Raw genomic sequence first — 26,525 nt, 5'->3', positions numbered from 1 at the left:
ATTGCTCAAATTAGCATTCAAAGAATTCTTCATTTGTTTATCTGCTTACTTTTGTCAGAAAGGTGCGTGATTTCAGTATGGTTTACATTGAAAGATGGCAGCATTTATTAGACTGAAGGCAACATCATTTTGAATTTTAAATCTCAAAATATCAGTAAGAATAAAATATCTTAAGCATTATTGTGTCACTAGCATTTCAAACACTTGCAGCAAATTCCCTTCTCAATCATTTCAACAAATTCATCAAATAATTTCATTTTTATTTACATTCTCTTTCTGGTCCAGATAATTTATTGTTTTGATTTGAAAGCATTGCCTATTTCAATCTAAATGTCATCAGCCATAAGTTAAGTTTTCCTCAGTTTTTGTTGTAACTTTTCAAAGTTCAAGTGAACTTGCAAATGAGGTGATGCTGTCACTACGCCACCATTGATTGCGTTTTTTTTTGTAAATATTCAAGTGAAAGATACCCAATCAAATCAGAAGAAGCTTTTCTGAAATGTGATAAATGTTTTAGTCTGTTGTAAATGCAACATGCCAGAGATGGAGAAGTACAATCTGCATTTTGGTCACCACTTAACTAAGTGCTCAGGTTGCCTTGCTGTCCATTTTTCTGATGTCTTCATTGAATCAAAAAGGTTTAGGGTGACAGTGAAAAAGAACAATGAGCAATCCAGAGTACAAATAACTAACCAGGGCCGAGCGTACTTCAATAGGGCAATAACATGGCTGAGTCAAATAGACTGGAGCATAAGGTTGACATGAAAAGCTGGAGCTAAACAGTGGGCTACCTTTAAAGAAAAGGTTTGGGTACAGTCAATGTATATTCACTCAAAAGGGAAAAATTATACAAAGAAATCCTGAGCTTGCTAAATGAAAAAGGAGAGAGAAATTAAGGTAAATAGGAAAGTGTTCTGATGACTGTGCCAGGTAGAAAATATAATTGGGAATCAAACTGAATATAGACAGTTCAGAAAAGAAGTAAAATAAGAGAAGCAAAGAGGGCTATTGAAGATTAACTGGTAGCTAGCATAAAAAGAAAACTCAAATTCTTCTGGAGGCACATAAATCGTAAAAGTATGGTAAAAAGAGGAGCAGGGTCTGGGGACTAAAATGGAATTTGTATATGGAACTAGAGGCCATTGCTATGGCATTAAATGAACACTTTGCATCTGTCGTTTTCAAGAAAAACAGATGCTACCCAGGCCATGGTGACGGGAGGAAATTTAGTCACTAGAAGGATTCAAAATTTATGTGGAGGATGTATTCAATTAACTGTCAACAATTAAATTTGACAGATCATTGGAACTGTATCAAATGCATCCAACAATACTGAAGGAAGTGACAGTGGAAATTGCAGAGGGCGTGACCATAATTTTTTAGTCTTCCTTAGACTCAGAGGACTGCAGGATTGAAAATATTACTCCCTTGGTCAAAAAAAGAATACAAGAATAAACCCAGCAATTATGCAAGAGTATGTTTCAGTTTAAATTAAGTGGTAGGGAAACATCTAGAAACAATAATTTGGGATAAAATTGATAGTCACATGGACAAATGTGGATTAATTAACTAAATTGTGAGGGGCAGGTCATGCCTCATAAATCTTATTGAGTTCTTTGAGGAGGTGATAAGACAGGTCGATGAGGTCGAGCAGTGGATGTAGTGTATATGGATTTCAGCAAGGCATTTGATAGGGTTCCCCATGGTAGGCTCATTCATAAAGTCAGGAAGTATGGGATACAGGGAGATCTGGCTATCTGGATTCCGAATTGACTGACTGAAGGAAGGCAGAGAGTGGTTGTAGATGGAAAGTATTCTGCCTGGGAGACAGTGTTGAGTTAGGGCTCTGTTCTTGGGCTTCTGCTCTTTGTATTTTTTATAAATAACTTGGATGAGGAGGTTAAGGGGTGAGTTAGTAAAGTTGCAGATGACACAAAGGTTGGAGGTGTCGTCGATAGGATAGAGGGCTACTGCAGGCTGCAGCGTGACATAGACAGGATGCAGAGCTGGGCTGAGAAATGGCAGATGGAGTACAACCTGGATAAATGCAAAGTGATGCATTTTTGGAAGGTCGAACTCGAATGCTGAATATAGGATTAAAGACAGAATTCTTGGCAGTGTGGAGGAACAGAGGGATCTGTGTGTGCAAGTACATAGATCCCTCAAAGTTGCCACCCAAGTGGATAGGGTTGTTATGAAAGTATATGGTGTTTTGGCTTTCATTAACAGGGGGATCGAGTTTAAGAGCCACGAGGTTTTGCTGCAGCTCTACAAATCTTTGATGAGACCACACTTGGAATATTGTGTTCAGTTCTGGTCATCCTACTATAGGAAAGATACAGAGGCTTTGGAGAGGGTGCAAAGAAGGTTTACCAGGATGCTGCCTGGACTGGAGGGCTTGCCTTATGAAGAAAGGTTGAATAAGCTCAGACTTTTCTCTCTGGAGAGAAGGAGGAAGAGAGGAGACTTGATTGAGGTGTACAAAATAATGAGTGGAATAGATAGAGTCAATAGCCAGAGACTTTTCCCCAGCGCAGGATTGACTGGTACGGGAAGTTATAGTTTGAAGATATTAGGAGGAAGGTATAAAGGAGACATCAGAAGTAGGTTCTTTACACAGAGAGTTGTGAATGCATGGAATGCATTGCCAGCTGAGGTGGTGGAAGCAGAGTCATTGGGGACATTTAAGTGACAGCTGAACATGCACATGGATAGCAGCGAGTTGAGGGGTGCGTAGGTTAAGTGACTATATCTTACATTTAGATTAAGTCTCTGCACAACATCGTGGGCCTAAGGGCCTGTTCTGTGCTGTACTTTTCTATGTTCTATGATACCGCATGGACTTCTTCAGGGAAAATAATGCACAACTGATATGCTGGAGTTTTTTGAAGAAGTATATGAATGGGAAGGGTTTAGAGGGATAAAGGCCAAATGCTGGCAAATGGGACTACCTCAGATTGGCGTGTCTGATTAGAGTGGTGGTGGAAAAGCACAGCAGTTCAGGCAGCATCCGAGGAGCAATAAAATTGACGTTTTGGGCAAAAGCCCTTCATCAGGAATGCAGGCAGATAGCCTGAAGGATGGAGAGATAAGTGAGAGGAGGGTCTCCTCCCACTTATCTCTCCATCCTTCAGGCTCTCTGCCTGTATTCCTGATGAAGGGCTTTTGCCCGAAACGTAAATTTCACTGCTCCTCGGATGCTGTCTCAACTACTGTACTTTTCCAGCACCACCCTAATCTAGACTCTGGTATCCAACATCTGCAGTCATTGTTTTTACCTGGCGTGTCTGATTGGCAGGGACGGGTTGGACTGAAAGGTCTGTTTCTGTGCTGTATGACTCTGTGACTCTGACTCAAAATATCAGAGGGTTGATAAAGATAACATTACTGATGTGGTGTACAATGGACTTGTGAGCAAAGTTTTTTAGAGCTCATGGAATAAGAGGAACAGTAGCAACATGAACAGAAAATTGGCTGAGTGATAGGAAACAGATTCATGTGGAGTTCCCCAGGTGACCCTTGCTTTTCCTGATATATTAAAGATCTAGACCTTGGTGGACAGGGAACAGTTTGAGAGCTTTTGGATGATACAGGACTTGGAAACATTGTGATCTGTGATGAGGAAGGTGTAGAACTTCAAAAGGACATGGACAGCTTTGTGGATTGAGCTGGTAGGTGGCAGATGAAGTTCAAAGCAGATGTGCGAGGTGGTGCAATTTAGTCGAAAGAATATGAGAGATCAGCATAAAATAAAATGAACTACTCTAAAGGGCATACAGGAGAAGAGAGATCTGCATGTCAATATGTATAATTCATTACAGATAGCAGGACAGAGGGAGCAGTTATAAAGCATTCTATGTCCTAGACTTTATTAATGGGGACATCGAGTACAAGAAAAAACAGGTTATGCTGAATTTGTACGTGATATTGGTTGGACATTGGCTGGAGTATTGTGCACTATACCAGTACCACACTTCAAGAAAGATGTCAATGTATTGGAGAGAGTACAGTAGAGGGTTATGACCATAGTTCAGAGCTGAGAAACTTTAGCTATGATGATACAAAAGAACTTATAAATGGCTAAGAAAAATTTTATAAATGTTTTCAAAATCTTGAGGGACCTGGACAGAGTAGATAGGGAGAAATTCCATCTGCTCATAAAACAATCAAGAACAAGAGGGCACAGATTTGACGTAATTTGCAAAAGAAGCTAATGTAATGTGAGAATTTTTTTTATCACAACAAATAGACTGTGGAATGTGTTGCCTGGAAATTTATTAGAGATAGGTTCAATTGAGGCATTGAAGAGGATGTTAGACAACAATGGAAACAGAAACACTATGGAGAGTACAAGGAAAACTCAGGAGAGTGACAATGAGTCATAATACTCGATGAGAAAGCTGGTGTGGACATGATGAGCTGAATTGTTTCCTTCTGTATTGTACCATTTCTGTGATTCTTTGGGAAAAATCGTAAGAAATAAGAGTCTGACGGAGCCACCTGGCCTCTTGTGCCTCTTCATCATTTTGTCAGGTCATGGCTGATCTAAGTGTGTCCTTGTATGTGCTTTCCTGCTTGCCTTCATAACCCTTAATTCACTTGTAAATGAAAAATAGTCAACCTTAGACATCACCATATTCAAGGATCCAGCTTCCATTTCTCATTGTGAAAGAGAATTTCCAAAGACTAATAGTCCTCTGAGAGAAGTAAACACTCCTCATCATAAAAGAGGGATTCCTTATTTTTAAACTGTCCCCTAATTCTGAACTTCCTCATGATCGGAAACATTCTCTCAACATCTACCCTGTCAAGCCACCTCAGGATCTTTTATGTTTCATTATATTACACTACAATGTCCACCAATGCAATCAGTGTCTGACCAAATACATTTACTTCATCAAGCAGGGATGATTGTTCTGTAACCATGTTATCAAATTTATTTTATTCCTATTCACACTGATACAAGGAGGCAGTTTCCTATGCATGTACCCAGATTCATCCCTGCAACAATCGTGCATTTATTCACAAGAACAACAGAGCTCTTTATAAGTTATTATAATAGGGATCCTGGAGTTGATGCTCTTATAACAAAGTTATTGCCTCAGTCATATAGACTTCGGAATGTCATGAATATATATATACACAGTTAATATTAGTGCAACCTCCTTTTTAAACAAAGGTTTTTAATCTCAAATAAAATCCCAGTCAGTTATCATAATAATTATTGATATTGCCCAATAAAACTATATGATATTATATTCTTTGATAGCACCTCCCAAGCCGACACCCTGAACCACCTGGATGCACAAAGACAAGCTCTTGGGAACACAATCACTTTCAAGTAACCTCTAATTTATACATCACTTTGACTAAAATCCCTCCATGACTACCTGGTCAGGTCCACGCCCCCCTACAATCCACCCTCCCATCCTGGCACTTTCCCCTGCCACCGCAGGAATTGCAAAACCTGCGCCCACACCTCCATTCAAGGCCCTAAAGGAGCCTTTCACATCCATCAAAGTTTTACTTCCCCATCCACCAATATCATTTATTGTATCCGTTGCTCCCGATGCGGTCTCCTCTACATTGGGGAGACTGGGCGCCTCCTAGCAGAGCGCTTTAGGCAACATCTCCGGGACACCCACACCAATCAACCACACTGCCCCGTGGCCCAACATTTCAACTCCCCCTCCCACTCTGCTGCAGACATGGAGGTCCTGGGCCTCCTTCACCGCCGCTCCCTCACCACCAGACGCCTGGAGGAAGAACGCCTCATCTTCCGCCTCGGAACACTTCAACCCCAGGGCATCGATGTGGACTTCAACAGTTTTCTCATTTCCCCTTTCCCCACCTCACCCTAGTTCCAAACTTCCAGCTCAGCACTGTCCCCATAACTTGTCCTACCTGCCTATCTTCTTTTCCACTTATCCACTCCACCCTCCTCCCTGACCTATCACCTTCATCCCCTCCCCCACTCACCTATTGTACTCTATGCTACTTTCTCCCCACCCCCACCCTCCTCTAGCTCATCTCTCCACCCTTCAGGCTCTCTGCCTTTATTCCTGATGAAGGGCTTTTGCCCGAAATGTCGATTTTACTGCTCCTCGGATACTGCCTGAACTGCTGTGCTCTTCCACCACCACTAATCCAGAATCTGGTTTCCAGCATCTGCAGTCATTGCTTTTACCTAAAAAAGATACAGTAATTGCTAAAACTCCCTACATTTCAGCAGTGTGGGAGTAGCTTCATCGCACAGACTTCAGCGGTTCAAGAAGACTGCTATCCCCCTCCTCCTCAAGGGCAATTAAGGATGGGCAATAAATGATAGCCTTAACAGCAACGCCTACATCCCATGAATGATTACAATTAATGGCATGCCTTTAAATACAGAGCTGGTAGCTTTTCCAAAAATCCAGATCTGATAGGTTGGTTCAGTAGTGTGATGTTTAATGGCCAATTAGATTAACTTGCAGATCCTTTCTTAAGTGGACAGCTGTCAGCAGATTTTGTCACTCCATGACAAAGTACATAATTTGATTTTCAGTCGACAAATAGTTTGATTGCCAAGCACACACTGCTATACAAATAAGCCTTGCCTAGTTCTGAAATTGGTTGTAAAATTTTAGTTGTTAAGCTACATCCTTATAAATTATTCCCAGCTTGTTAATAACTTTCAACCCAATTCAAATGGTTTCTGAGATCATTTGAAAAAGATATATTTCAATGACAGCTTGCAATATCACAAACTTTGGGATGCACATTATCTTCAGTTGCCTGGAGGGGTTATTTACATTTAGGAATGGCTCTGGTGTTGGGAAATTCCTCAAGTTAAAGGTGCCTTTAAACAACAAGCAAAGAACTAATTATATATTTGATATATTCAGAAGTCAATATCAAACCAGAATACTGAGGTATTCCTGTTATGTGATAAATCACTAATGGAACTCCCCATTTTGAAGAGTGTACAGATCTGGTTGTTGCAGTAATAATGAATACTGCAGCCATTAAAAGAATGGATTGAGATATTAGATGATGAAATTTATGTAAATTAAACATGTTTCCTTAAGTGAAAAAAAGATTTAAAGTCATTATTGTTGCTGTCTTAAGAAACCTAACCAGACTAAATAATCTAAAATTATAACAAGGTATCTCACCTTGAACAGATCAATAGAACTGAAGAACAGAACCACTTGAATCGGGTTAAATTCAAAACTTACAGACAGTAAAAATATTTCAGTGAGCAAGTGATTGATCTATGGATTGTGCTCCCTTGATAGTTGGCGGGAGCCAGTTAGTTGATCCATTCAAAAACTAATTAGATAGATTTCCTTCAGGAGATAATATTTTGGACATAGTAGATTTGTTATATGTTAAGTACAAAATTTGCCTATTTGGGAGGAACAAGAGAATTGAACCATGGTTTCCATACTGACCCACCACTGGAGGTTCCCTTGCTCATGATATTTTGCAAATAAGTGGATGGCGAATGATCAGTTACCACAATTAGGAAACAAATCCATCACTGGGCCATCATGCCACTACCAAGAAGGTGAATGATGATTTCGGTGATCTTTTTAACATTTTGTAACTTTGCACTTCTGTCCATAAGAATTGCCTCTGACAAAATCATGCAAGTATTCCACAAATGATGAGAATGGTGGGAAACATAATAATACAGTATTAGTGTTTAATTTTATAACCATGAAATGACAATGTACATTCATAACACAAGAAATATATACATTTCTGAGATAGTCAGGCAGCAGAACATCTGTTTCACTATGCACACCTCAAGTTATCCCGTGGCAAGATTTATGAAGCTGTTATCAGACAGACCTCTCACATATTAGAGTTGATCGTTCTCTGCATCTTACTTGTCGATGTAACGCAATATTCTGCATTCTGTTCTATTACCATGATATACTTACGCAAGGTATGATTTATCTAGTTAGGACACAAAACGATACTTTTCACTATATCTCAGTACAGGTGGCAATAATGAATCAAATCAAATTTAAAATTAACGCATACGAGGAAAGGCAAATATCATGGACATTATCCACAGGCACAATGACCTGAAAACAAAGCACACAGGAAGAGTTAAAACATTCTGTTTACATTCAGGGGTCTGGGTTGGAAAATTACCCACCCAAAGTTAACAAAAAGGATAATTAGAACACAATTTCTGATAGTGGTGAACTCTGGGTTTCCTTTGAGTTCATGTCAGAGTTTTATCATTACACAGCAATTGATCCCAGCCTTTTGGATGATTTAGACCTAAAAGTGATTTTGAAAAATTAATCAGAGCAGAAGTATTTTCTGCTGAGTTGTCCCCACTGTTTGCTTTCTTCCCCATTAGAGCTGTATCATAAAGGTTGTAATCAATAGTAGTACCATCCAGAACTTGCATTGCTTGTGGTCAGTAACAGAAGATTGAAGCTCTGGTAATTGAAATCTCTACAAATGTGATCTCGCAGATCAGCAAATTTAATGAATAGCTCAGGAATACTAATGCCTGGATGTATGCTTCACTACAAATGATTAATATGTCTGTAAGAATTTTCATAGGTTTGCATCTCCATTTGAATTGTAAGGGGTTTTCAATAAACTATAAACAATGGCCTAGGTCTTCTAATAGCCAGAGACTCATGGTAGCAGTATAGATTGCAGTTGTGCCTCAGGACTGTGATATCCTGACACCGCTTACTCTGAGGGAATTACTCAGGAAATTGAAAATTCCAATGTAAGTCTGGAACTCTCCAATAAAGGCCTCAAAATCAGGAAATTTAGCGGTTTCTGACCTTTTTTTAAGTATGATGGTTACCCAGGAAAAGCCAGAGGGTTAGAAATTGTTTCCATTTGGCGAGGAGACTTGGACCGTGGACACAGCCTGAGAATTAGAGGGGGTAAATTCAGAACAGAAATAGGGACACATTTCTACAGCCAGAGAGTGGTGAGCCTGTGGAATTCATTACCGCAGAGCGCAGTGGAGGCCGGTACGCTAAATGTCTTCAAGGCAGAGATTGATAAAATCTTGATGTCACAAGGAATTAAGGGCTACGGGGAGGATGTGGGTTAGTGGAGTTGAAATGCCCATCAGCCATGATTGAATGGCGGAGTGGACTCAATGGGCCGAATGGCCTTACTACCACTCCTATGTCTTATGGTCTTAAGTCTTGTCTAACTCCAGAATAATGATTAAAGCAAATCCCAGACTCATTGCCAGCCCCATACTCCACCCCTCCCCAAAGCTTGATGCCACTGAACCTTGCAATATCCAAACTTGCCAAAGACTAGACCTTCTATCCTTTTCAATTATTATCACTTTACTTCTAATGACATGCTTGTAGCTTTGAGTTACCCAGCAATGAGTCCCCAGTTTGATGTTATGACTGTGTCTGAAGAAGATTATCTCTAATCCCACTGCTCCATAGTCACAGCATAAAATTACAAGTGTAGCGCTGTTCCTAATTTTGAGTCATAGAGATATACAGCACAGAAGTAGACCCTTCAGTCCAACTCATCCATGCTGACCAAATATCCCAACCTAATCTAGCCCCACTTGCCAGCGCCTGGCCCAAATCCCTCCAAACCCTTCCTATTCATATACCCATCCAGATGTCTTTTAAATGTTGCAATTGTACCAGCCTCCACCACTTCCTCTGGCAGCTCATTCCATACATGTACCACTCTCTGTTTGAAAAAATTGTCCCTTGGATCTCTTTTATATCTTTCCCTTCTCATCCTAAGTTTATGCCCTCTAGCTCCGGACTCCCCACCCCAGGGAAAAGACCTTGTTTATTTAATCTATCCATGTCCTTCATAGTTAAAAATCACACAACACCAGGTTATAGTCCAACAGGTTTAATTGGAAGCACACTAGCTTTCGGAGCGACGCTCCTTCATCAGGTGGTTGTGGAGGGCTCGATCATAACGCAGAATTTATAGCAAAAATTTACAGTGTGATACGCTAAGTAACAGAAGAAACTCTGCAGAGATCAACATTGTATAAAAATAACTCTACTCAATAATTACTTGTTTTCGATGGAAGAGAAAATAAGGTCTGAAATGTTCAAGATTACTTGTAGTTATCTTGGCACACACAGATTGGTGTCATTAAACATAGATAGTAGTCTACAGTCCTTAAATATGAAACCTTAAAAAAATTATGAGCATCTTTATAGAAATGCACATTGCCCTTTCAGTTCAAAAGCTAGGACTAAAATCCAGCTCTCAAGGATGAGGTAAAAATCATTGTTATGAACCTTAATACCCCATGTCAGATGAATTGGGACATTCACAACCCAGCAGAAAAATATTTTTAAGTGGCACAAAATTGATAATTTGTCTGAGAAGCCAGAATCACAGTTGTTTTTATGTAGAGGTAAGTAGCACACAGTCACTCTTGAGATTCTTATTGTTTGTCAGAATGAAGCAAACTTGCTTTGCAGTTTAAAGTTCTGTGCCATAGCAGCATTGTGCTTGCTTTTCATTCCCAGAATTGCCAATCTTCACATCCACCATCACAAATATCATCCAAAATATTGTCAAAAATAAGCATGGTGTTATAACATTAAACCTTATGAATATGCTGTGGTGGAGTTCTTAAACACTGCCTTCTATGTTTTTGTACAGGTAAGTTGTTTTGCCTACCTAATATTACTTGTCTCTGTTCCAGAGAAGGAAATCTAGGGAATCTCACGTAGTCACCCATGACCAATGTACCCTCCATTACCCTCCTGTGACTAACTACCTGAATGCCAGGGACTGTTCACTTCTTCTCCAGCGATACACCGGTCATTCTAATTTCTGCTGCCTCTTGCTGGCCATGTAGTGATGTCTGCCAGTGACTGAGTGGGTATCTGGCATGAAATAACACCCAGGATTCAAACTTTTTTGGCGCTTTGTCAGTGTCATGGTTTAGGTTTGCTTGCTCACCCAGCCTTTGCTTACCACTATTCTGTCTCAACCCTTAAGAGTCAGCTGAGTTTAAGTATTGAAAGTTTAGGTCATGAGGTCTTTCGTATAAATAGTAAATCAGAATATCCATACTTAGTACACTAAGCACACCAAGTACTGAGAGCCAAGGACAGAATTTAATCAGAAAATGCAGTATTCAGCCCCTTGAATGGAAAACCTAAATAGGGTAGACTGAATTTGTTACACTTGGACATACTCATGGACACTACTTATGTCTTTATCAATTTGGTGTCTGTGCTGAGTATGATTGCTATTATCAATATTGTTGGGTTATTTTGTTCTGAGATACAGACTGAAAATCTGAATGACTGTGAGACCTTAGAATTAAGCATTCTGATACCTGGACTTCCTTTAATCTCAAGATTTGACAATGATGGAAGCTAAGACCTTAGTTGTAGCATCCACTCTGCATATGAAAAAGCTCCATACAATTCCAATGTACAAATTCCATTCAGAAGTAGCACAGAAATATAATGCACAGTGGCAGCAGAGGATTTTTCAGTTTAATAAATATAAGTGATTAGAGAAAATCCCCATGAATTAAAATGCATAATCATCTTGTTGAGTTTGGCATTATGACACATCTGACCTACTCAAGTGCTATTTTGATCTTTCAAATCCTTTTTGCTCTAACTGTGAAAGCCAATCAGATGGAGATTTCTCAGCTAGAACAAAAGGTTATTGTAGATCATATAACCTGCTGATACAAAGGTGTGTTTAAGTGGAATGATTTTTTTACTTCCACTACTCTCAATTGCAGCACTTTACCTTAATGAAGCACATCAATAGTAGCTCTGTAACCCAGCTGAATCACTGGGCCAGGGTTACAAAGCCAGATACATCTATTGGGGAGCAAACATTTGTGTCACCAGATGACCTACCACTAGCTGCTGAAGCTATTTTAATGTGCCAAGATTGCTGACTTAACAGTTTCAATTCCAAAATCTTCAGTCGACCTTGTTTTACATTAGCTTCAGGATACTGAAATATTGTGAACTTAATGAGAATAGTCAGTCACTTAAAAAGAATACTAATATATTTGGGTTAATGTTTTATACAAGCAATGAAAAATGCTTCTATCTCCATAATAAAGATTGGTCTATTGAATATTGTACAGAGGGCAGTACGGCTATCTGCCTGTTGGAGTTATCTATTGAAGTGTCTTTTCACATTTGAAAGTGAGTGTTAACAGTTCATGATACTGCGAATGGACAGGTTTCCAGCCTTTAAACCAAAGGATACAACCATCATGCTTTTGCATGCCTGTTTTTTTCATTCCACAGCAGCGCGGACGGTGTGTTTGAAACCCATTTCTAAAAACCTCCCAGGTCAAAGAAGCATCAAACTAGTAATTGTCTTACATGAGGAGCTGGGAGGGAAGTCAGGAATAAAATGAGAGAAGTGATGTTACTTGACGTCACTATTTCCATAGGATGACCAATAGATAAAATTACCTTTCCTCAAAAGTTCTTTGCAAATGAAGGAAGCACAGTAGAATACAATAATCATGGGAAGAAGCCAGAGAAATTGAAAGGTTAATTTGTTGAATTTAAAATCCATTAGACAGTTATTTATCACAAGCTTGGAAAAATCACAAATAGATCTGTGGAATTCATCATGCTAGTTGCACAATGTATTTTGTGGATCAGTAGGGAATAAACCTTCAGGCACCAGCTGCAGCCAACAGCATTGGACTGATAATACTGAGGCTAACCATCTGTGTCTTCTCCAATACTCTTGCATAGCCTTGCGCAAGGACTCAGTAATTTTTTATGAGGCATTCATAGTTTATGCATGATAGTAAAGTAGATACTGTACAGTCATCTGCATGTTAATAAGGAATCTGGGGGTTGCACCACTTTTGGGCCTGACAGAAATGTGTGCATTGTACAGATGTCTGCATTTTAACTATCTGCCACAAGACTGTATCATTGCTGCACACAACATATGAGCTACTGACAAATAATTAATGAGACTACACACCAGAAAGTTTAACTTTGCAACACAAAGGCCTATGACCTATTTGCAGTGCTGTGTGCCTATCAAACCTGGCAAATGTGGAGGCTTCCAAGTGATGGCCAATGACTTTGCAAGCCCTTACTGTCTATGTTTTCCCCTGACTTCAAACAATAGACATCTGATTTCCATCATAATTTGGGGAGGGGGGGAAAAAACCTACCTCCATTCAGAACAGAGATAAGTTTCAACATTTGCCCAAACCAAGCAATCAGTAGTGAGCATAGTAGCTAATCCATTGCCAAATAATCATAGTTCCTCTTCCCTCCCTTGTCAACCATCTGCAAGCATTGTTCCCTCTGCAACACCCTGGTTCTCCCTCCTTCACTCCCTAAACCAGCCCTTCCAAGCCCCCGGCACCTTCTCCTGCAATTGCAGAAGAGGTGACACCTGCCCATTTACTTTCTCCTTCCTCAGTATCTAAGGGCCCAAATGTACCTCTCGGTTGAAGTCGCACTTTACCTGCACTTCACTCAATACAGTCTACTGCATTCACTCTTCACAATGTTGTCTCCTCTGCACTGGGGAAACGAAGCACAGTCTACATTCTGTCTGCAAAAAAACCCCTGAGTTTCCAGTTGCCAATCCACTTCAACACACAACCATGTTCTCTGGCCAACACCTGTGTCTCAGGCCTGCTGCAGTGCTGCGGCAGAGCTCAGCGCAAGCTGGTAGAATAGCACCTCATTTTCTGCCTGGGAACCCTGAAACCTTCGAGACTTAACATCAAGTTCAACAATTTTAGTACTTAAGCACCTTTTACCATGCTTTGCCCACCCCCACACACCAGGCCTTGGCATCACCTGGGCTGCGAATATACACGACCTATTGTCAGCCATTAATAGTCCCCATTAGCAGCTATTTGTTCCCTGGCTGATTGTTAACCACTCCTTTGCCTGTCCAACTCTTTTTCTCTCCCTTTGGGCTCTCTCTCCCCCTATTGTTTATTTTATTTCCCTCCCTCCACCCCATCTTCTGTATAAAAACCATCCTTTCCCGTGCAATCAGTTCTGAGGAAGGGTCACTGGACTCTGATTTCCTTCCATTGATGCTGCCAGATCTGTTGAGATGTTCCAGCTATTTCTATTTTTGTTGCAGATTTCCAGCAGCTGCAGTTCTTTTGGTTTTAGTTATTCAACTCGTCTGCCATTTCCTACTTCCCTATTATTATTTCCCAAGTCTCATTGTCACAGAGGCCTTTGTTCACTTTAACCTTTTTCTTTCTTGTATACTGTATATTTAAAGAAGCTCTTGCTGTTTGTGTTGATACTACTTGCAAGTTTATCTTCAAAGTTTATATTTATTTTGTTCATTTTTGCCACCGTTTATATTTTTTCTTTCAACTTGACATCTTTCTCAAGTTTGATTGTTAGCCACTGTTGGCTTATCTCCTTCCTAGAACCCTTCTTTCTCATTGGGATATATCTTTATTGTGAGCTAGCGACTATTTTCTTAAATGTCTGCAATTGAACCTCACCCACCTTTGCTGCTAAACTCATCTTTCAGTCTACTCCAGTGATCTTTGCTCTCATTCCTTTGTAATTACTCTTATTTAAGTTCAGCACATGTTTCTGACCCAGGTTTCGAACTAAATGCCAATGTTATGGTCACTGTTGTCTCTGAGGGAATTTTACTCTTATGTAATTTATTCCTGCCCTTTGATATATCACCAGGTCTAAAACAGAACGATCCACTTTTGGATTCACAATATATTGTTATAGAAATCAGTCCTGAATATACTATATAAATTATTCCTCATAGCTACCTCTGACAATCTGATTTGCCCATTCTATAAGGGCGGCACGGTGGCACAGTGGTTAGCACTGCTGCCTCACAGCGCCAGGGACCTGGGTTCAATTCCCGCCTCAGGCGACTGACTGTGTGGAGTTTGCACGTTCTCCCCGTGTCTGCGTGGGTTTCCTCCGGGTGCTCCGGTTTCCTCCCACAGTCCAAAGATGTGCGGGTCAGGTGAATTGGCCATTCTAAATTGCCCGTAGTGTTAGGTAAGGGGTATATGTAGGGGTATGGGTGGGTTGTCGCTTCGCCGGGTCGGTGTGAACTTGTTGGGCCGAAGGGCCTGTTTCCACACTGTAAGTAATCTAAAAAAAAATCTATGTGAAGATTAAAGTCAGTGTTAAGGATAAGTAAATAGCTTGCCATGGAGCCATTGGTTTGGTGAACTTTCTGTCAGCACTTATTCAATACTCAGTAATTAACGAACTCAGTTTAACTGAGGTCTGAATTGGGATTTGGGAAACATGGGAATAAAAAAATGAAAATACAGTGTGCCTAAGTTCCTACAATTTGCTCCGTTTTCATTACAGAAAATTATAAAAAGAAATAATTAAGACAAAATTAGGTCAACATGCATCTTTGTTCCCTTCACGGCAATCTCGGTTTATGGGGAGGCCATGGGATGCTGCTGCTGAAGCTGTCCCAGAGGCCACCAGAGCAAGGATTTCTGGAACGGAGCCACCACCCTGTCACTACCAAAGCCAACATTGAAGCTACTGCATCACCGCCATAGTCAGGAGGGACAGATCGGACCCACCAAGTTTCTGATGGTCAAGTCATTGCCACTTCAGTTGCCGCCCGAAGCTGCCATATTGCCGCCATAACCACGAGGAACGGAGCAGAACCACCATGTTGCCACCGCTATAACCACCGTTGAAACTGCTGCACCGCCGCCAGGAGGAACAGACCAGGCCCACTGACGATAAAGCTGCAGTCGCTATGGCCACAAGGAACGGAATCTGGATCCACCACACTGCCAGTGCTGTACAGGCCCTCACAACCACCCTTCTCCACCACAGCCACAGAAAAGAAGAAAAGGTGAACTTTGATGCAAAGGAGAAATTAAGAAGCGGAGAAATGAAACAAAAAGAAGAAACAAAAAAGATGTGATCAGCCAGATGAATGGGAGTGGGAGCCCGAATCCTTCCTACCCTGTTGCTGTCGCCATCTTAATCACTGCTGTTGTAGAGCGTCTTTTGTACTTCACAATCTCAGTTTGATCAGATGTATCGCATCGCAGCTGCTTAATTGCAATAATGGAAATTATGGTTGATGCTTGTCAGGAATCAATAATAATTTAGACATCTGAAAGAAGTGTATTCACCAAATTAATCAGAAAATTGTACATCCAGATTGTAGAAATGCCAATTATTGTAAAGATTAAATGCCTGTTGACCATAATATGGAGACAAACTGCACTGGATTTTTAGATGCTGAGATTGGTTTTGTGGTTTACACAGAAGAGGGAAGGTGCTGCTAACAAAGAAGATACAGACTAAGTGACAACAGGTTCAAAGGGAAGTTGTAACAAGGAGGCATTTGCAGGATAAGCAGAAAGAAGACTGGCTGAGAGGAACAGGAGGATAGCTGAAAAACAAATTGAAGAGCAAGTCATTGTATGAAAAGAGGGATGAGAATTGATACCGTCAAATTACAGAGAAAACATTACAGAAATTAAGAGATGGAAAGAAGCATTTCATAAGAGTGGTGAACACTGAGGAGGAAATGAGGAGAAGTTGTTAGAGTCATAGAGATATACAGTACGGAAACAGACCCTTCAGTCCCAACTCATCCATACTGCCCAGATATCCGAAACTAATCTAGTCCCATTTGCCAACACTTGGCCCATATCCCTAGGTATTGTGGAAGATATACAATGATATGGCAGGATAGAGCCAATTCAGAGTAATGTTCTAGAATGCAAGTATGAAGCCAGTGATGGCGACTGCTACTGATGTGGAATGGTATTTATAAAAGTCCAAAACTGGAAGACATTCATGAACAGACCCATCCCACATCATAAGCACCTCTTGCTTACAGCAGATGCCTGAAATTAATAAAGTAATTGTTTAGATTAGATTAGATTACTTACAGTGTGGAAAACAGGCCCTTCGGCCCAACAAGTCCACACCGACCCGCCGAAGTGCAACCCACCCATACCCCTACATTTACCTCTTACCTAACGCTACAGGCAATTTAGCATGGCCAATTCATCTGACCCGCACATCTTTGGACTGTGGGAGGAAACCGGAGCACCTGGAGGAAACCCACGCAGACACGGGGAGAATGTGCAAACTCCACACAGTCTGTCGCCTGAGTCGGGAATTGAACCCGGGTCTCAGGCGCTGTGAGGCAGCAGTGCTAACCACTGTGCCACCGTGCCGCCCACCTCTAATTGTTTAGAGGGCTGGAGGTTTTTTTTAAAAAAAATGGATTATCAGAGTTGCTGTCAATTCCAACAATCTTTTCTCATTCCTAGTTGCCTTTCAGAGCCATCTTGAACAGCTGCAGTTCAGGAGATGCATGCTCAAGAATGCCATTAGAAAATGAGTAGCAGGTTTTTTGCTTAATGACAGTGAATGAACTTGACGTATATCACCAGATGAAATAAGGCTAATGACCATTGTGGACACAATAGCCTGATGTTCCATGGCAGAGCGATGGTCTGGGGAGATAGGAGGAAGTATTTGAGAGCTGGCGCCAGTCTCTGCAGTGTAGAGGTCGGCATACCAAACAACAGCACCACCCTTGTCGGCAGGCTTAATTACAAAGTCAGGGTTGGATCTGAGAGTATGGGGTGCAGTCAGTTCAGAGGGAGATAGGTTGGATTGGGTAAGGGGGTGGCAGAGAAGTTGAGGCGACCAATGTCATGTTGACAGTTTTCAGTGAACAGGTCGAGTGTAGGTAAAAGACCAGAGGGAAGGGTTCAGGTGGAGGGAGAGCGTTGGAGATGGATGAAGAGGTCTGTGGATGAGAAGGACTCTTGGCAAAGAAATGGACATGGAGGCATAGGCAACAGAAGAAGAGGTCGATGTATGTCTTCTTCCTGCCGACACTCTACACACACCCCATCTGCTGAACAAAACCATCTTTTTCATAGATACCATCAGTTCTGAGAAAGGGTCATTGGGCCTGAAATATTAATTCCACTTTCTCTCCAAAGATGGTGCCAAACCAGCTGGGATTTTCCAGCTATTTCTTTTTGAGTTGCATAATTGATTTGCTTAAATGCTCATGGTAAAATACTCCAAAAATATCAAATAATCAAGGGGCAAAAAGGGAGAGAAAATGCGTACACTAACTATCACTGGAAAATAAAGGGCAATGGAAATTAAAAGGGCCAAAGACCAATATGTCCCTTGGGTCTAATACGTTGCGTTCTAGGATATTAAAATACATAATTACAGAGATATTGAATGTACTGGTAGTAATCTTCCAAGTAACCATAGATTATGGAAGAGTTCCAGAGAATTGGAAAACTGCCAAGGCAGCACATTTATTCAAAAAGGGAATGAAGCAAGAAACAGGTTACTGTATGCCATGAACATGTGTCATCGGGAAAATATTGTCGTATGTTATAAAAGATATGATAGCAGAGTATTTAGAAACACATAATACAATCAGTACGGTTTCCTGAAGGGGAACTCATTCCTGACAAATATTCTTTGAGTCAGCAAAAAGCAAGCTCGATAAAGAGGAACCAGCAGATATAATACATTTGAATTTCCAGAACATGTTTGATGAAGTATTTAATAAGATAGGAGCCCATGAGGTTGGAGGTAGAATATTAGCATGTATATAGAATTTGACAAATTAATAGCAGAGAGGAATTTGGAATAAGAGGATCATTCATGGGACGGCAACCTGTAATTAGCGGGGTGCCACAGGGATCAGTTCTGGGGCCATAATTACTTGCAATATTAATTAATGAGTTGACTGAGTGAAGTGAATGTACTGTAGCCAAGTTTGCAGATGACACAAAAATAAGTGGGAAGGCAAATGGTAAGGATGACACAAAGCATCTGCAAACTCACAAATTGAGGAAGAGGACAAAAGCTTGGCAGATGGACTATAATGTGAGAAAATGTGAAGTTACACACTTAGGCAGCAAGAATAGAGGAGCTGAATATTACTAAAATAGAGAAAGACTGCAGAAAGATACAGCACATAGGTATTTGGAAGTCCTTACGCATAAATCATAAAAATCTATAATTCGTGTTTGGCAGATAATAGGAAGGGCAAATGGAATATTGACCTGCATTTAAATAGGGCAGTATTTTTAAAACTATGCAAGGCTTTCAGTAAACCACACCGAGAATACTATGGAGCAGTTTTATCTCCTTATTAAAGGAAAGATATACTGGCATTGGAGGTAGTCCAACAGGTTCAATAGTTCAATCCCAGGAATGGGAATTATCTTATGAAAAGAGATTCAGTAGGTTGACCTTTTACTCATTGGAAGTTCAAAGATTGAGAGGGCCTTATGGAAATATACAAGGTTCTTAGGTGGTTTAACAAGATAAGTGTCGTGGAATTGTTCCTACCTGAGGGAGAGTCTAAGAACAGAAGACATATTTCAGTGTAAGGAGTCACCCAGCCTGCTTAGGACAGAGAGGAATAGGCACTTTTTTTGCTCAGAGGGTGGTGAATTCAGATAGCTGTGGAGGATGAGTCGTTCATTATATACAAGGCTGAGATGAAGCAATTTTTATTGATAAAGGAATCAGTGGATATGAGGAAAAGATAGGAAAGTCAAATTGAAGATTCAGATCAGCCCTGACCTCATTGGATGGTGGAGCAGATTCGATCGGCTTAAGTGCCTACTTCTGCTTCTTTGTCTTATGTTCTTATTGGTACACCTGAGCCAGGAAAAAAACGATGACAATGAAAGTGGGGAGGTACTGAATAGATAGCAATGAGTTATAGTGTCTTTATGTCATCTAAAAAAAGAATTCCTGCTTTTCTTGGCTCCATCTTTCCTTTACTGACTGATGGTAGGACGACTCAAAGGCTAGTGGCAATGAGCGTAATCTGCTGAAGAAATACAAATGATCAAGGACTAAGATATGGAGTATAGAGAATAAATTCGTATTTATGAATGCCCATGACGATGCAGCTCATATGTTGAAATATTGTGTATAGCTGCAGCAGATTTGTAGAAGTTCCAGTGTTGTGACTATAAACCTTTTAGATAATTAAATTTAGTCACAATCTGCTACATTGTCTGAAGATTTATTCATTAAAAATTGAGTTTCACACAAGTGGTGTAACAACATAGGCAGTCGAAAAGTTGAGTGACGTTTTGGGGACTTATAGCTGATGCTGTCAGCTTATTTGTAAAACCTGATTTCTTGTTTTTGGAGGATGTCACAGGCAGGTTGCATGTTGATGGGAAGAGAAGCAGCCAAGGATATATTATGGTCAGAGTTACATCTGTCCTCATCTTTCCTTCAACCATTCACACAGTCAACTGTACTATCCTCATACAAATTCATTTGTGACTGATTAGAGCCATTTTGCCACAGTGGTAATGGTGAAAACCTGTCTGAAAAGGTTCAAACATGGAATTGAGGGAAAGAAGAACACGGCTTTCAGATATTATTCAATGTGCCATGTGAAGAATACTTCCCTCACTTATCATGTTTTGTTTGTTTGTTTGTATAATGAATGGAATTCAGCCACTAGACATATATTTTCTGCTATTCATGCTTATGCTACTAGCCCTTCATCAAAATTTTGTATAAATTACGTTACTATCAACGTCATGTAATGAAGTTTGTTTTGTTCCTAAAATTAAACAGCACAAAGCACCAGGAGAGACTTTTTCTATTATTTTCATGCAAATTAAAAAAATTGAATTAACTGAGACTGAATTATGATTAATAAAATATATGCACAATGCAGTCACAAATATTTTATTTGAATCTCCTTGCTTATTTGATTACTTCTCCTCAAAGCATTTAAATGCAATTATTAGTGAGATGCTTCTCATTATAACACTAGAACTTTAACTGGTTAAATGTTTTATATTGGAATAGAAAATATATTGTAAGCCTCAAAGGGTTAAACCAAGCTCTTTCTGTTGACTGTATTTTGAGCTCAAACACTGCTTCCGGCTTTACGACATATTCCTGATTGCATGTATGGATTTTTTCCTGACATGGACATGTCATGGCAGGAGACAATTTGCAGTCAGGAAGGAGTTTGACATAAAATATAGTCGTGCCTTTGATCAAGGGCTACATTCTGCATGAGAATAAAATTCATTAACCTCTCTTCCAGCAGCCTTGAAACAGCTGAGAATGCAGCAAACATAGCAGATATATTTCATTAATACTGCACAACATAAAATTCAATCCATTTTTTGTACTCACCAAATCATTCTCTGTGATCTTAACCATATATTTTCAACTGAGTGCTCCTGTTGAGTATAGTTCTGTCAGTGTTATATTAATCGGACTAATTAGATACAAACACTGGTCTCCTAAAACACACATCAGTGGTTTTCTCCATGTGGGTACTAATGATCTACTTAGTCATTGCTTCCCCTTGTAATTTATCTCTCCTTTAGTTAGCAAATTAACAGCTTGCAGACATTTAATTAATAATCATACTAGAAAGCTTCAGGGTTGGTGTTTTTCCAGAAACTTGTATTTTTGTTACTTGCGGTGAAAAGCATCGAAGGGTGATTTATTCTGAGGTTAGATGTTAATAGTTTGTTAGTACAGTGGGGCTCCTGTGAAGGACAACTGCTACATAATATAACTGTGGCTAAGCTGAAAGGTCAAACATTCTAATATGAGTCTTTCTGGAGTTCAGCAGATCGGAGTTTCTGGTTGAAATTATATGCAGTCCATTTAGGATTTTGAACATGAAGACTATTCATTTATTTCCAATTAGTTTTTTTGGACTGAGTTCTGAATGTGAAAGCAATTGTTGAGCTCACAAATGGTCATTCATGATTATTATGAATCTGGACCCAAAACACATGAAGTCTCTCACACCTCACCCTAAATCAATACTCTATCCCCATTCCCATCCAAAGCACATATACGTGCTCAAACACACTCAGTTTAACTCCATCTCTTTTAATTTCTAATTTGAAATCATGTGTTTATTAAAATTATGTGGCTGATGAAATGTTCCCAGTTTAATTACCTACTTTAGATTTGTACAAAAGAAAATAATTCATTCATAATTCACTGAGTAACATAACTTGGTCCATAATTTCGAGAATTTTCATATATTTCCTCCTTCAGAGTGGTAGATTCATTGCACTGCGACAGGAAATTGGAATGGCATATGACGGTGAAAGTTAAAGGACTATGAAGGGCAACAGAAATAGAGTGAAACATCTGATCATTTCAACACTCGAAGGTCATTCTATCTTGCGTTTGTGATATGCAGTTAAAGTCTTTCCCATTCTGTTAGCATTAATAACTTTTTAACTCACTTTTTAACCAAGAGAGATGCTTTTCTTATGTAGGCAGAATGTTCACAATTTTTAATATGTTTTGTTAACTACCAAAGATGATATTTGGCATCGTTCCTACTATAGCCTTAATCCAGGAAGATGCCAGGTGGCATAGTGATTGCAGCTGTGCAGAGTCACTGTTCACAGTAGTAAGTGAAATCAGAATCGTGGTGTGCAGATTGCAAGTAATCTTCAAGTTTATTGAATGATTAAATAACTAGAAATAAAAAGTGAATAATTCTGAAAAACATCCGATCAAAATTGCAGCAAAGTTAAATTGGATAGACCTCATCTCTCTCAACAAACATGAGGAGTACATTGCACTGTTATCCCCCTTGGGTGTGTGCATAAGAGGTACAGTTAGTCAGTTTGCAGATGACTCCAAAATTGGAGGTATAGTGGACAGCGAAGAAGGTTACCTCAGATTACAGTGGGATCTTGACCAGATGGGCCAGTGGGCTGAGAAGTGGCAGATGGAGTTTAATTCAGATAAATGAGAGGTGCTGCATTTTAGGAAAGCAAATCTGAGCAGGACTTATAAACTTAATGGTAAAGTCCTAGGGAGTGTTGCTGAACAAAGAGACCTTGAAGTGCAGGTTCATAGCTCCTTGAAAGTGGAATCGCAGGTAGATAGGATAGTGAAGAAGACATTTGGTATGCTTTCCTTTATTAGTCAGAGTATTGAGTACAGGAGTTGGGAGATCATGTTGCACTGTACAGGACATTGGTTAGACCACTGTTGGAATATTACGTGCAATTCTGGTCTCCTTTCTATCAGAAAGATGTTGTGAAACTTGAAAGGGTTCAGAAAAGATTTACAAGGATGTTGCCAGGCTTGGAGAATTTGAGCTATAGGGAGAGGCTGAACAGGCTGGGGCTGTTTTCTCTGGAGGTCGGAGGCTGAGGGGGGGGCCTTATAGAGGCTAACAAAATCATGAGGGGCATGGATAGGATAAATAGACAAAGTCTTTTCCCTGGGGTCAGAGGGTCCAGAACTAGAGAGCATAGGTTTAGGGTGAGAGGGAAAAGATATAAAAGAGACCTAATGAGGCAACCTTTTCATGCAGAGGATGGTACGTGTATGGAATGAGCTGCCAGAGGAAGAGATGGAGGATAGTACAATTGCAATAGTTAAAAGGCATTTGGATGGGTATATGAATAGGAAGGGTTTGGAGGGATATGAGCTGGGTGCTGGCAGGTGGGACGAGATTGGGTTGGGCTATCTGGTTGGCATGGACGGGTTGGACCGAAGGGTCAGTTTCCATACCGTACATCTCTGTGACTCTGTGACCATGATCAATGCAGTGCAGGCTTCTTGCTGATTCCTGAGCTAAATGATTTTTGCACCCAGACCATGTTAACTGGGCTGAGTGCATCTGCAGCACTTAATACCACGAATGGTTAACCATTTAAAATAGCTTGCTCCTCTTATATGGGCGGGGTGTTGTGACTGAAACATGCTGACAATCCTGTAGGAAGTGACTGTAATGTGGGAAGTATTGAAGTATGCCACAACATAGGAGAGAGGGGTCACTTCTGTTTTCAGAGGTTGTGTCATAGCTACTGATGGAGAAGATGGAAAGGAGGAGAAATATGTCTGAAGAAGACCAGGTGGCTCTCCAGACATCTGCTCAGCAAGCAGTGGAAGCAGCTGGCTAATAAAGACAATCCAGGCATCAAACTCTGAAGACTTGAATAAGGTCCCACAAAAAAGTTTGTTGGCATCATAAAAGTCATCAAAGTCAATCAGTATAGAGTCAGAGATGTACAGCATGGAAACAGACCCTTCGGTCCAACTCGTCCATGCTGACCAGATATCCCAACCCAATCTAGTCCCACCGGCCAGCACTCGGTCCATATCCCTCCAAACCCTTCCTATTCATATACCCATCCAAGTGCCTCTTAAATGTTGCAATTGTACCAGCCTTCACCACTTCCTCTGGCAGCTCATTCCATACACGTACCACCCTCTGCGTGAAAACGTTGCCCCATAAGTCTCTTTTATATCTTGTCCCTCTCACCCTAAACCTATGCCTTCTAGTTCTGGATTCCCCGACCCCAGGGAAAAGACTTTGCCTATTTACCCTATCCATGCCGCACATAATTTTGTAAACCTCTATAAGGTCACTCCTCAGCCTCCGACACTCCAGAGAAAACAGCCCCAGCCTGTTCAGCCTCTCCCTATGACCCAAATCCTCCAACCCTGGCAACATTCTTGTAAATCTTTTCTGAACCCTTTCAAGTTTCACAACATCTTTCCGATAGGAAGGAGACCAGAATTGCATGCAGTATTCCAACAGTGGTCTAACCAATGTCCTGTACAATGCAACATGACCTCCCAACTCCTGTACTCAATGCTCTGACCAATTAAGGAAAGCATATCAAATGCCTTCTCCACTATCCTATCTACCTGCGACTCCACTCGCAAGGAGCTATGAACCTGCACTCCAAGGTCATTTTGTTCAGCAACACTCCCTAGGACCTTACCATTAAGTGTATAAGTCCTGCTAAAATTTGCTTTCCCAAAATGCAGCACCTCTCATTTATCTGAATTAAACTCCATCTGCCACTTCTCAGCCCATTGGCCCATCTGGTCAAGATCCTGTTGTAATCTGAGGTAACCCTTTTCGCTGTCTATGACACCTCCAATTTTGGTGTCATCTGCAAACTTACTAACTGTACCTCTTATGCTCACATCCAAATAATTTATGTAAATGACAAAAAGTAGAGGACCCAGCACCGATCCTTGTGGCACTCCACTGGTCACAGGCCTCCAGTATGTCTTCAAATGCCATATCCTCATTGGCATATGGTCTTGAAGCAAGAATGCCATGGTGACCTAAAATGAAGAGAGGGGGAGAATGGAAAAGAGGATGAGAGGAAGGCATAGAGACCGTAATAAATAGGTTAGTGTAACTTAGAAGAGGTATAACAAGTAAGGTAAAAGTCTAAGGGATAAGCAGCATTAAAGACAGGCAGAAAATACATATCACATCATTCGTCAATTAGGTTGGTTCGTGTCATGCATTCTTTGAGCTTTCCTCTTGCTGATGTGTCTTTGGTCTTTGCATTCTCCTTTCTTCAGGACCAGCTATGAAGCAAGTGAAACAAGACTCTCCATATTGGATGGTCCAACGCACTCTCTTCTAAGCTAGTGGTTTCAAAGCCAGTCTTCTTAAAGTATGCTTTTAGGATACCACTGAAATGTCTCCACTTGCAGCTCTCCAGTCTTTAACAGAGAGTGGGTAACAGGCACAGAGAAAATCTTTGATGACTTCAAAGTTTCTCCACAAACCAGCCATTACCAGATATGGGTGCACTAGTAAGCATTTCTCTTGGAAAATGCCATAATTTGAATAATAAACAGAAGACATGTTGAATACAAAATGGGAAAGGGAGTTGCCTGCAAGAGGCCAATTGTGCTCATTGTTCAAAGAGAAATTCTCCTAACCCAACTTCAATGAGGCACAATGTGTGAGACCACTTAAAAAGGACAACCTTACTGAATTTCGGCCACCTGTTTCAGCTATGACTGCAAACTTAGAGCAGGGCAAGGTCCTACTTGCCAAAGGCTCTCAAGGTGGCAGTGATGCCAATGTTTCAGTATTTACTGAAGTCTACTATCCACCTTTTTAATGTGCAAACAAAGATAGAAAGCACCACTCATAGAATTGCAGCAATAGGCAGGAAAAAACTCAATTAGCAACTAACCTCTAGGTAATTTATGATTCCTTTAAGTGGTTCCTTCCTGCCACAAAATGCATGTTTAGCAGTGTGATATTACAAGAAAATGTTAATTGCAGTGCTGAGATCCAAATTGACACCCCGGCAAAAAATCTGCATTGTATGCTGACTCATGTCATGATTTGCATGCTCTCTGTAATTTTGGCAGAAAGTTATTACAAGTACTAATGTCCTCACCAATATGAGCCCAGTGCAATTCACCCAAATCGATGAAAATGAGCCCAGTTTCTCACCCAGGATGCTTAAGCTGATTGATTTGTGGTGTTTGTTTGCTGTCTTCTTCATGCATAATTGATAGGCCCTGAATAACCTACTTGAGTCCTGTCTGCCTTTCTCAATTAAAGTGTAATTCAGGCTCTCTATAGTTATGACATGCCTAATGCTTTCACACGCAAGTCCATACTTTCTATGAACTCAAACTTAGATTAGATTAGACTCCCTATAGTGTGAAAACAGGCCCTTCGTCCCAACAAGTCCACACCGACCTTCCAAAGAGTAATCCATCCAGACCAATTTC

The 26,525-nt window shown here is 40.5% G+C and overlaps 1 protein-coding gene across 4 annotated transcripts in view; it reads left to right on the top strand.

Moving 5' to 3' along the window:
- nfic (nuclear factor I/C) overlaps positions 1-26,525 on the top strand; it is a 475,870-nt gene that overhangs the window by 386,751 nt on the left and 62,594 nt on the right. For 3 of the 4 annotated variants that reach the window (XM_060845894.1, XM_060845896.1, XM_060845892.1), the window contains one exon: positions 15,321-15,364. The exons of the other annotated variant lie outside the window; for it this stretch is intronic. In XM_060845894.1, coding sequence (XP_060701877.1) covers positions 15,321-15,344 — 24 coding nt within the window. In that variant the 3' untranslated portion in view covers positions 15,345-15,364. Of the gene's footprint in view, positions 1-15,320; positions 15,365-26,525 lie in introns of those variants that run through there. 4 annotated transcript variants of the gene reach the window in all.

The sequence above is a fragment of the Hemiscyllium ocellatum genome, chromosome 28 (genome assembly GCF_020745735.1).
Source record: "Hemiscyllium ocellatum isolate sHemOce1 chromosome 28, sHemOce1.pat.X.cur, whole genome shotgun sequence".
Taxonomy (NCBI): Eukaryota; Metazoa; Chordata; class Chondrichthyes; order Orectolobiformes; family Hemiscylliidae; genus Hemiscyllium; species Hemiscyllium ocellatum.
Note: the sequence above shows the minus strand (reverse complement) of the source record. Positions and strands in the feature narration are given on the sequence as shown.